The sequence below is a fragment of the Oncorhynchus tshawytscha genome, linkage group LG04, assembly GCF_018296145.1.
Source record: "Oncorhynchus tshawytscha isolate Ot180627B linkage group LG04, Otsh_v2.0, whole genome shotgun sequence".
Lineage (NCBI taxonomy): Eukaryota > Metazoa > Chordata > Actinopteri > Salmoniformes > Salmonidae > Oncorhynchus > Oncorhynchus tshawytscha.
The window spans coordinates 23,204,861-23,217,147 of NC_056432.1; the positions used below are offsets into that span (position 1 = coordinate 23,204,861).

Sequence of the window (12,287 nt, forward strand, 5' to 3'; positions counted from 1 at the left end):
ATGAGCTATGTACAGGTGCAGTGATCTGTGAGCTGCTCTGACAGCTGGTGCTTAAAGCTAGTGAGGGAGGTAAGAGTCTCCAGCTTCAGAGATTTTTGCAGTTCGTTCCAGTCATTGGCAGCAGAGAACTGGAAGGAGAGGCGACCAAAGGAGGAATTGTCTTTGGGGGTGACCGTGAGATATACCTTCTGGAGCACGTGCTACAGGTGAGTGCTGCTATGGTGACCAGTGAGCTGAGATAAGGCAGGGCTTTACCTAGCAGAGACTTGTAGATGACCTGGAGCCAGTGGGTTTGGCGACAGTTTGAAGCGAGGGCCAGCCAACGAGAGCATACAGGTCGCAGTGGTAGGTAGTATATGGGGCTTTGGTGACAAAACGGATGGCACTGTGATAGATTGCATCCAATTTGTTGAGTGGAGTGTTGGAGGCTATTTTGTAAATGACATCGCTGAAGTCAAGGATCGGTAGGATGGTCAGTTTTACGAGGGTATGTTTGGCAGCATGAGTGAAGGATGCTTTATTGCAAAATAGCAAGCCAATTCTAGATTTAATTTTGGATTGGAGATGTTTGATGTGAGTCTGGAAGGAGAGTTTACAGTCTAACCAGACACCTAGTTATTTGTAGTTGTCCACATATTCTAAGTCCGAACCGTCCAGAGTAGTGATGCTGGACGGGCGGGCAGGTGCGAGCAGTTGGCGGCCACGGAAGGAGAGTTATGGCATTGAAGCTCATCTGGAGGTTAGTTAACACAGTGTCCAACGAAGGACCAGAGGTATACAGAATGGTGTCGTCTGCGTAGAGGTGGATCAAAGAATCACCAGCAGCGAGAGCGACATCATTGATGTATATAGAGAAGAGAGTCGGCCCAAGAATTGAACCCCGACGCACCTCCATAGAGAGTGCCAGAGGTCCGGACAACAGGCCCCCCAATTTGACATACTGAACTCTATCGGATAAGTAGTTGGTGAACCAAGCAAGGCAATCATTTGAGATACCAAGGCTGTTGAGTCTGCCAATAAGAATGTTGTGATTGACAGAGTCGAAAGCCTTAGCCAGGTGGATGAATATGGCTGCACAGTAATCTCTTATCGATGGTGGTTATGATATCGTTTAGGACCTTGAGCGTCACTGTGATGCACCCATGACCAGCTCTAAAAGATTGCATAGAGGAGAAGGTACGGTGAGATTCAAAATGGTCAGTAATCTGTTTGTTAACTTGGCTTTTGAAGACCTTAGAAAGGCAGGGTAGGATAGATATAGGTCTGTAGCAGTTTGGGTCTAGAGTGTCTCCCCCTTTGAAGAGGGGGATGACCGCAGCAGCTTTCCAATCTATGGGAATCTCAGACGATACAAAAGAGAGGTTGAACAGGCTGGTAATAAGGGTTTCAACAATTTCGGCAGATAATTTTAGAAAGAGAGGGTCCAGATTGTCTAGCCCGGCTGATTTGTAGGGGTCCAGATTTTGCAGCTCTTCCAGAACAGATTGATGAAGAACATGTATTTAATCTCTGTAGCTCATGCAGCTGGTTTGAAGAATATTTGTAGCTAATACATTGTGAGGAAAAGAGAACAAACATCAACATACGGTGTAGTAGACCTACATACAATGCGTGAACAAACAAATGTAGTTCAATTATGTTCTCAGACAACAGAAAATCAAGAAAAAAATACAAAGCACATGGAAATCAACTCTTTATTGTACATATACATAAATGATTGGGATAATGACTACAACAGTGTCTGGAAGGAAAAAGAGATGTCAATTAAGTGATTGCTGATAGGCTAACTGACTGTTTGTATGTAGCCTAACAGTTTCATATGTGCTATAATGGTATCTTAACTTGCGTAACATCTCAATTCAGATATCTGTAAACATTTGGAATGATTTTCACTTTGCCAGCACAGATACATTTTCCAAGAGCTTTCGAAGTTACAGCTCACCAGGCAGAGAACAGTAAACCCCATTATACATTTTACTAGAAACAAAATAACACAACAGAAGACAATGGTGCCCGTCACAATGCCCATATTTGTTTTCATACCCAGGAGATTTGAATATTAGTGGATCAATACCAGGGTAGGGTAGGCTACCACTAAAATGTAATAAAGAGACAAAGCTTAGCTCAGTGCTATTTCTGTCTCAGTTCCACGTGACAACACTGAACAGTCTGTGGTTTTAACCCTTCTGAAATAAAAAACTAAATTCCTCCTGTGAAGGGATGGCGTTTTCAGATGAATGAGCTCTAATTGAATCAGATCAAAATATAAATTATCCTAAAGAGGAAATGCTTAAGGCCAATGTAGGACCTTTATAAGATAACAAAACTCTGATAAACGTTTGTGGTCCACTTTTATAACCTGTCAGAAATCTCTTAACCAAAACTATCACATAGGCAGCAGTTGAAGAGAAAAATATTTAAAACATATTTAAGTCAACATGCCTGCATGTTAAATATACCTACTTAAAAGTGTGATCAATCTCACATTCCTTACAAAATAAAGACAGCATTTGCATAAACATCTGGTAAACGGGGAGGATGGCACATGATTCCACAATGAAACAGGCCTAACGAATTAGCTCCATAATAAGGATTTTAACTACTGTATCTTTCGGGTTTTGAGAATTGTGCTCATTAGTGGATAACCAGTACCTCTAAAATGACTTGATTGTCGTATATAAGTAACAAATACATTTTGACACACTATCTGTAAGTGCTCAGCACACCTAATATGTGGTAATGACAATGAAAGTATAAATATCTAAAGATCCCAAATTAATCAGAATATCAGTGTGCAATAAACTGTAGTAGAGAATGTTTTTCTCTTTTACAACAGCTGCATCATGGAGTTGACAATTTGCCTCACTTCCATCATCTGGTTAAACTATTATTACCTTTGAAAATCATATAAAGGAATGGCCTGTGCTTTGATCTGACCACATTCAATGGATTTCTTTGTGTTTGATGTTTGTTTGATGTTTGATGTCAACAAGGTAAGGATGACATTAGGATCATTGATCATATTGGAATGGCTTTGGTCACGGTAATGAAGTATTAGTTCTAGTATGGAATGTGCTGTTAACTCCATCTGGTGGCCATTTCGAGGAGCTGCGCTGTAATCCAGCCATTGCTGCTCAGCACACAGTAAAAACATTTTTTGGATTCAACTAATTATTACTAAGTAACTGGCTCCAGAGCCTTTTTTTTAGTTTACTCAACTTTTCAATCAGTGTTACCTGAACGTAACATTTTTAGTTGGCCCAAAATTATTACTTCTAGTTGAATAAACATGAGACAAGTTAAGCAAAAACATCATTTAAAGTTATGCCTAAACTTTCTCAAATTGGAGCTAAGTTTGGACCAACTAAAAATGTTACGTTCAGGTAACACTTTGATCAGAAAGTTGTTAATTAGCTCCTGCCGCAGCCATTCTTGGTCACAGCCAACAATTTACCATGGAAGGCAACATTTTGTCAAATTCTTCCTCATATGGAAATGTCCATGCTCCCGCTATACTTCAGTGGAGAAAAGGATGCTTTGACGTTTGCTGTCCGGTGTTGGGATGCCTTCAAGCTGAAGGAAATACAGTAGGACCTGTACCTACAGAAGGGGAAAGGGACAGAGCAGAGGAAAGGGATAATTAGAATCATAACACAGACTTATGGGCTCTACAAATACACCACATGACCAGAAGTATGTGAACACCTGCTCGTCGAACGTCTCATTACAAAATCATGGCCATTAATATGGAGTTGGTCCCCCCTTTGCTGCTATAACAGCCTCCACTCTTCTGGGAAGCCTTTCCACTAGAAGTTGGAACATTGCTGCGGGGACTTGCTTCCATTCAGCCACAAGAGCATTAGTGAGGTAAGGCACTGATGTTGGGCGATTAGGCCTGGCTCGCAGTAGGCGTTCCAATTCATCTCAAAGGTGTTTGATGAGGTTGAGGTCAGGGCTCTGTGCAGGCCAGTCAAGTTCTTCCACACCGATCTCGACAAACCATTTCTGTATGAACCTTGCTTTGTGCACGGTGACATTATCATACTAAAACAGAAGTTGGAAGGGCAGAATTATCTATAATGTCATTGTATGCTGTATCATTAAGATTTACCTTCACTAGAACTAAGGGGCCTAGCTTGAACCATGAAAAACAGCCCCAGACCTTTATTCCTCCTCCACCAAACTTTACAGTTGGCACTATACATTCGGGCAGGTAGAATTCTCCTGGCATCCGCCAAACCCACATTCGTCTGTCGGACTGCCAGATGGTGAAGCGTGATTCATCACTACAGAAAACGCGTTTCCACTGATCCAGAGTCCAATGGCGACGAGCTTTACATTGCGCTTTGGCATTGCGCATGGTGATCTTAGATCTGTGTCCATCTGCTAGGCCATAGAAACCCATTTCATGAAGCTCCCGACGAACAGTTATTGTGCAGACGTTGCTTCGAGAGGCAGTTTGGAACTCAGTAGTGAGTGTTGCAACCGAGGACAGATGATTTCTACACGCTTCAGCTCTCGGCGGTCCCGTTCTGTGAGCTTGTGCGGCCTACCACTTCATGCCTGAGCCGTTGTTGGTCCTAGACGTTTCCACTTCAAAATAACAGCACTTACAGTTAACCTGGACAGCTCTAGCAGGGTAGAAATTTTACGAACTGACTTGATGGAAAGGTGTCATCCTATGACGGTGCCAAGTTGAAAGTTGAAAGCTCTTCGGTAAGGCAATTCTACTGCCAATGTTTGTCTATGGAGATTGCATGGCTGTGTGCCCAACTTTATACACCTGTCAGCAACGGGTGTGGTTGAAATAGCAGAACCAACTAATTTAAAGGGGTGTCCACATGTTTTTGAATATGTGGTGTACCTCAATCTACCTCAGCAACAAAAATCAACATCGAAGCTTACTTTCAATAGACACTATAGTACCTGTGACATAACCTCCAGTGACCAGCTGTCATTCATAGTGATGGGCTGTGTGGCATTGCTTGGGATCTTGCTGTCTTTCTCAGAGGGGCGGAGCAGGGTGGGGCCAAAGACCGTGGCCAGGTTGTGGAAAGACATCTTGTTAACGCTCTCATTATCAGCAATCCTGTAAGAACACAGATGAAGTCTCAGCTTGTGTGATGCAGAGAAAAAGGAAGGAGAGATTAACAAGAGGATTTGAATGACAGCTATCTGACTGTATTCATGTGACAGAATAGAATACGATGCCACTTTGGGGGACTATACCTCTTTAGGTGGTCCAGCAGAAAGAGGAAGGTGACCAGGTTGGGTTCTGGGAGTGATAGCAGCAGGTTCAGCATACAGCTCTCCTTAGCCACACTGTCTGACAGGGCTGAAAGAGGATACAATTAGTTAGCTTTTTATGGTAACTGTACTACCTGATCTATGTTTAATGGTTTGTTAAATTTCACGCTTATGCTGTATTTACTATGACAATATGAAAAGCAATAGTAGGCTTTGAGGTTACAAGGAGAGACTGACCGATGCCTCCAGCGAAGTTGGGGTACAGGTCATCTGTGAAAAGAGGTTCCGGCAGCTCACGGAAATACAGCTTCAGCGTTCCAGCAATGGCATTCACATCCATCTCACTCATCATCACCGACACATCCTTATTGTCTGTCAATCACAGGAAGGAAATGAATGATAATCATGGGGGAACAGTAAGCTGCAAGACTGTATAAATAATAGCAATCCATTAATGACATTGCTCCAGTTTCAACTGTTCTGCCTTATTATTATTCGACCATGCTGGTCATTTATGAACATTTGAACATCTTGGCCATGTTCTGTTATAATCTCCACCCGGCACAGCCAGAAGAGGACTGGCCACCCCACATATGCTCTCTCTAATTCTCTCTTTCTTTCTCTCTCTCTCTCGGAGGACCTGAGCCCTAGGACCATGCCCCAGGACTACCTGACATGATGACTCCTTGCTGTCCCCAGTCCACCTGACCGTGCTGCTGCTCCAGTTTCAACTGACCTGAGCCCTAGGACCATGCCCCAGGACTACCTGACATGATGACTCCTTGCTGTCCCCAGTCCACCTGACCGTGCTGCTGCTCCAGTTTCAACTGACCTGAGCCCTAGGACCATGCCCCAGGACTACCTGACATGATGACTCCTTGCTGTCCCCAGTCCACCTGACCGTGCTGCTGCTCCAGTTTCAACTGACCTGAGCCCTAGGACCATGCCCCAGGACTACCTGACATGATGACTCCTTGCTGTCCCCAGTCCACCTGACTGTGCTGCTGCTCCAGTTTCAACTGTTCTGCCTTATTATTATACGACCATGCTGGTCATTTATGAACATTTTAACATCTTGGCCATGTTCTGTTATAATCTCCACCCGGCACAGCCAGAAGAGGACTGGCCACCCCGCATAGCCTGGTTCCTCTCTAGGTTTCTTCCTAGGTTTTGGCCTTTCTAGGGAGTTTTTCCTAGCCACCGTGCTTCTACACCTGCATTGCTTGCTGTTTGGGGTTTTAGGCTGGGTTTCTGTACAGCACTTTGAGATATCAGCTGATGTACGAAGGGCTATATAAATAAATTTGATTTGATTTTGATTTGATATACCTCCTGCTGTATTATTTGCAGGTTAGCGTTGTTGGTCACGTTATGGAGGCAGCTCTGCAGAGTGCTCACTAGCTGTCACAGCCACAAAGTCATAACATCTGATTAAAGTTATGTTGAGGACAAAAACCAAATGTTTTATTGTCATGAATTTTTACAATATAGCCTATTTTGATTTTGCAGTTGGCCTATCTAAGGGAAAATCGCTCAGTTCTGCCTCCAGTACAAGACTCATGACAATAAACGTCAACCTGCGTATTATTTGCTATGGAGGAGATCCAAGGTCTGTGTACTCACTGGCATCAAATGCACCCTTCAGGGCCTGGATGTCTGTGGCCACCCCTGAGACCCGGTAGATTCCCACCTCCTCCATGCCCCGGCGCTCGATCTCCTCTACACACTGCTTCACGATAAGGGGCACCTTGGACCGCTCCCGTCTGTCAAGGACACACACACAAACACACACAAACACCAGGATTAAAACAGGATCAATGCAGGAGAACGAGAAGTCCAGTGCTTTACACTACTGTTACCTGTGACTGCATAACTGGGTGTCTCATTTCTGACCTCACAGCTGGTGTTTAGGTATTGTGGTAGTGCATAAACTATATTGAGATTCTTTTTCTGTTTCAATATAATATCTGTTTAATAATATAATATGTAAAACCTGTTCCCCCAGTATGTAAAACCTGTTCCCCCAGTATGTAAAACCTGTTCCCCAGTATGTAAAACCTGTTCCCAGTATGGAGAAATGGCCGCTGCCTTCTAGAGAGTAAAGAGAGTAAACTGAACACTAAAAAGACGTCCACCCTGCAGTATTGCATCTTCAGCACTATAACATGATGTTTTCTCTAATTAAAGCTGCCCATAAGGGACTGGAGTTTAGAGTTACTTTACAAATTATCATGATCATGATCAGGATCCCTATGAAAATAGAAAAACCCAAACAAGGCATGTCTTTGAGAGTTATTCCTGGCCTTACATTGAAAGTGAAGGAGGTTGGAGGAGGTATCCCATTAATTTGGCAATATTAGGTCTGATCTGTGTTGGTCACAGAAATATGGTATGCATTACACTGAGGCTCTCATGACAGGCTTAACATGAGCTGATTTGGTTCTGGGTGCTGAGATTATACAGAGGCTAACAAAGACACATTCACTCACTTGGTTACAACACTTATTTTCACCCCAAACACGCCTGACTGTTTCCGCGAGGGCATTCTCTTTAGACTGAACTCTCTGCTGGTGAACTTCATTGACAGCTTCACCTCTATCTGCACCAAGAGAAGTTAAGAATTAGCCAGCAGTCAGAGAAATGAAGACTATTGCATGTAACATCATCAACACAGTACATGTAAATACAGGGGTCACACTTAATATTGAAAAGTCTTTATACCCCAGTAATCATCATGTGAAAAACCAATTGTAATTACCATGTTATACAGGCCTAGATAACTTATTCAACAATGTTTACACTGGCCACTGGAGTATAAAGTGGTGCCAAAAACGCTCCCTTTGCAAAATAAAAAACAGTAAGATGTTGTGGTTTTGGAAAAGATTTGTGCAAAACAGTGAAGATTTAACATTTTCTATGCTGGTAATACATACTCCGTTCATGGTGATGACTGTTCTTTGCCAGTCTTTGCTTTGCAGGGCCTGGGGATCCAGCTAGAAAATATGGAGACATCTGTCAGTCAGCGCAATCATCTGACCCAGTAACGCTGTGCAGACAGACGCTGTATGGACATCATGATGCTGTGGGATTGATGCAGTCTTTATCTCAGTACAGACATGCTATAGTACTGTATTAATGACATCCATTGTATTATTAAGAACCAATGAGATATTTAAACCACTCAAAATCCTGCTTTGTAAGAATGTTTCGCACAGTTAGCCTCTTGATCCTTTCCAATTGATCAGAGACTAAAGCAGAATATAACAAATCAAACTTAATGAAACTGTCCATATTAGAAGGAAATTATAATTTCACAGAAGAAAAGCTAAAACTGGACAAAAGGATTGATTCAATGATGAAGATCGTTATTTTGCATTTCTTTCCAATCAGTAAGCCTGGGTCTTACATATCAGTTACCCATCACTTTCCCTCATCCTTACATAAACTCCATATGGTTGAGTAGTGTCAACTCAAGTTACTGTGCTATTTTAATCATCTGACTAATACCAAGCTGCCAACAGTTATTTCTAGTGGTCAGGCACAAGTGTTGTGATAACATCATCTCATGGTATTCAGATGACCTACCATGACAGATGTCCTCTCAGCCAAGGAACCAACAGACACTCAATATAACTCTGATAATCTTAATCTTTTTGTTCTGTGGACATCTCTCTTACATAAGGCAGTGGACTTATCAAAAGAGAATAGAGTATTAAGTATGAGAATATAATACATTCAAGGATACTTAAAATATGTACCAACTAAGGATGTATGTACATATTAAAATATCTACCCTACCCTCTATTAATGTTCCTAATCAAATAGCATCCATGACAAAAATAAAGAAAGACCATTCTCTCTCTTTATGTGTGCCATGTCTTTACCTTCTGTCTGAGCAGAGTGCTGCGGACCCTGCCCCACAGTCGTGCCCCTGTGCCTGGGGGCTTCCTGGGACCTGTGTCCCCCTCATCCTCCAGAGAACAGCTGCTAGTGAACTGACTGCTGGTCTGATCCAGAATCAGCTCTTCAGTACAGGTCTCACCCATTCTTTTAGTTGAGACTCAGTCGCTCACACTCTACTTTCACCACTAATGTACTGTACCAAACAATGGGACAAACAAATCAAGACAGCAGTCCAGAAAATAATCTTCCAAATCAGCCACTCTGTCCTAAACAATCCCCAACTAACAGCATGGATCCCTCTGATCTGATATGGTTATTGGATTGTCTCAAAGAATCCTGAGGCCCGCATAGTCTTTTAGTGGTCCAGTAGAGTCCCCCACAAGTGTGTGTGTCCTGTCAACTTCTTAACCCTGTCATGCTATCAATCCTTCCACGCCAGATAAAAAATAAATTGAACAAAGGCAGCCACTCGACCACGCTGCCTCCCTGTTGTTCCAGTTCCCAGATGGATCTGTGGATTAACTCCTGAGAATCCCCTCCTCCTGTGATTATGGACACACGCTGGCGGCTGCTCAGAGGTTGTTATGAGCACTACAACCCCAAGCCTCCTACAGGATCCTCATCCGTCACCAGTTAGTTGGTAGATATGTTTTGGGTCTACTGGCTCCTCCTAACTGAGCGCCTTTGTCTGACCCTTTCTCCTTTCAACCAAAACCTCCCACATCTGATCTGTCTCTTTTTAATCCCCAAACATTTGGGCACACATGCACACACAATGTTCAGACTGCCTCTCCAATCAGCACTTATCTCAAATTCCACAAACAGATCAGACCCAGGCCAGAGGGTCACACACAATTGAATTGAAGTGTGGGACCACGTTGGTTGTGGATTGTCCAAAAAGACAATAGAAACAGCACATTGTCTATTCAAAAGACAAACATACAATTTTCTGTATTGGATGTTTTCAGAGTTCTTCTGAGAGGGGTCCCGCTCTGTCTCACTTCCACTGGATAGATATGTACCAGGGGCTACATTTGGTCAGCCTGTTTCCCTTATCAACTGTAATCCCCCTCTGTCACAACACCCCATCATCACCAGTCAGGCTGAGGTGACCCAGGAGCATCCCCCACAGTCCTTTTCCACACCACAGAACCACACATGGTGGGATTATCCACAGACAGGGCAGCTATTGGGGCTGGTATACTAGATAAGTCATTTTCACCACTGTGGCCTATTAGTTAATTCAGCTATGTCACTGTTGACACTGTAGACCAGCGTGACAGGCAACACAAAATGTGCTTCATACTCTCACTCCGTACCTGTATCTGTCCTTTGGCCATGATCCTGTCTGTGTTCTCTCCGTCCTCCTTGTTTTGCTTGGCTTTGTTGTAGCACTTCTCATAACACAACAGCCTCAGAGTCTGAGAGCCTTCCAGCTCAATCTCAAACTCCTGCAGGGAAACAGCAAAAAAAAACACGGAAAAATCAATCCAGCAGATAAGGCTGAATAGACAGGACACTAACTGGCACGTGGCATCCTCACCTCGTTCCACTTGGGTTGTGTGGAGTCTCTGTACACTCGTGTCTTGGCTTTGTTCACAAAGTAGCCAAAGGAGTCCACCTCCAGAGTGCAGTAGAGATCTGTGTGGAAGAAGAAACAGTTAATGGGAGTTAGCGTGGTTAATAGGGATACACACTGAGTCACAGTAAGACCTGGATGGAGGAGTATACATGTACTTTGCCCTACACTGTTACACCATACTTTATGACAATCCTCACAATACAACTTGCCATGCCATCTGAATCTGGTAAGTACTGAGGATAATATTTCCTCTCCAGAGTATGTTTACATCTGGATTAACAGGTCAGATTTGTTATAAAATAAGAAAAATTGTATGCATCTGAGCTGTACGCGTGACTGTATTTGGGACAAAGAGTGAGACGACAGGGGTTTTCCATCCAGACCAGCTGTGGCCGGACCACAGTGTTCCTTGTTAATCCTCAGAGTTCTGACTGTTCCCCAGCAGCTGCTCCCCATGGGAATGTCTGCTGACTGCCAGGTGACAGCCGGACTGGAGGAGACTGACAGCGGAAGGGAAGGCCAGCCTTGGCTATAATCCATTCAAGGTGATCAGGGTAGGACACCAAAAATATGGAGAAAATACACAACTGAGCCACTTACTCAAGCTCTGTTGGAGGCCTGATGCAGAGTGAACAATGACATTCAGAAAACCATAGAATCCAGACGATTCATCTTCTAAAGAGAGGAGAGGGAAAAGTCATGAGAGTTGTTCAATCAAAAACAATACTAATAAACATCTCCCTCTCTTATTATTAATAAGTGTGGCATTACTAACCAGCCTTCCATCCTTACTAATACTGTATCAGTTGTGTCAATGGCCTACCTTCTTTATTCATGGTCATTGGTATAGTATGGACCGTCTGAAGCTTCACACATGAGTTGGTGAGCATCTGCAGCTCCAGGGATGTCAGAGAGAAGCTTTTGAAACCTGCAGGAGGGAATGGAGTTCAGAGAGAGACTGACGGCCACCATCAGCTCAATTATGGGATTGTCACAAGCATAGCTTATGTTGCAGAGAACACTCACACTTCTTCTGTTGCTCGCGGATGATGTCCTTCCACTCTGCACGTTCGTAATCTGACGAGATGAGGAATGTGAAGCCCTGAAACACACAAAGGAACATGCTGTACAATACAACAGACATCTTAGCAATGCTGTACCACATTTCTACACCTGTAGGGGGCAGCAGATCCTGGACCAAAATATTTCAAAGTACAAACAATGAGCTGTGTAGTTGTTAGATATGACCTTGCAGGACCATAGGTGCAGAGAGAGAGGAATCAGTCAGTGGCTGGCTCACCTTGCCGTTCCTGTTGGCCACTCTGAAGGCCATGCTGGGAGACATGAGCAGCAGCAGAGACTCCTGCTCCAACAGCTTCTTCCTCAAACGCTCTATCGCCTTCCCTCCTTTAGTGGTTCTCTGCACAGACGCATATAGAAGAAGAGCACTCAGACAGCTGCTGCCGTCTCAATGTATAGCACTGTCTCAGTCATTAATGGCTCTTATGAAGTCATGATCTGGTCAAGTGTTTCAACATTATTATAATAAAGTAAT

At 43.5% G+C, this 12,287-nt stretch overlaps 1 protein-coding gene across 2 annotated transcripts in view; it reads right to left on the reverse strand.

The window, feature by feature from the left end:
* Positions 1-1,676: 1,676 nt before the first annotated feature.
* Positions 1,677-12,287, reverse strand: part of LOC112248353 (breakpoint cluster region protein-like) — a 40,002-nt gene continuing 29,391 nt past the window's right edge. The window contains exons 12-24 of one of the 2 annotated variants that reach the window (XM_024417302.2): positions 12,033-12,152; positions 11,759-11,834; positions 11,556-11,660; positions 11,333-11,407; positions 10,694-10,791; positions 10,470-10,601; positions 8,181-8,240; positions 7,737-7,846; positions 6,871-7,010; positions 5,485-5,619; positions 5,230-5,335; positions 4,927-5,089; positions 1,677-3,600 (exon numbers count right to left, since the gene is read on the reverse strand). In XM_024417302.2, coding sequence (XP_024273070.2) covers positions 3,511-3,600; positions 4,927-5,089; positions 5,230-5,335; positions 5,485-5,619; positions 6,871-7,010; positions 7,737-7,846; positions 8,181-8,240; positions 10,470-10,601; positions 10,694-10,791; positions 11,333-11,407; positions 11,556-11,660; positions 11,759-11,834; positions 12,033-12,152 — 1,410 coding nt within the window. In that variant the 3' untranslated portion in view covers positions 1,677-3,510. Of the gene's footprint in view, positions 3,601-4,926; positions 5,090-5,229; positions 5,336-5,484; positions 5,620-6,870; positions 7,011-7,736; positions 7,847-8,180; positions 8,241-9,131; positions 9,878-10,469; positions 10,602-10,693; positions 10,792-11,332; positions 11,408-11,555; positions 11,661-11,758; positions 11,835-12,032; positions 12,153-12,287 lie in introns of those variants that run through there. The other variant, XM_042320483.1, reaches the window with a different exon arrangement.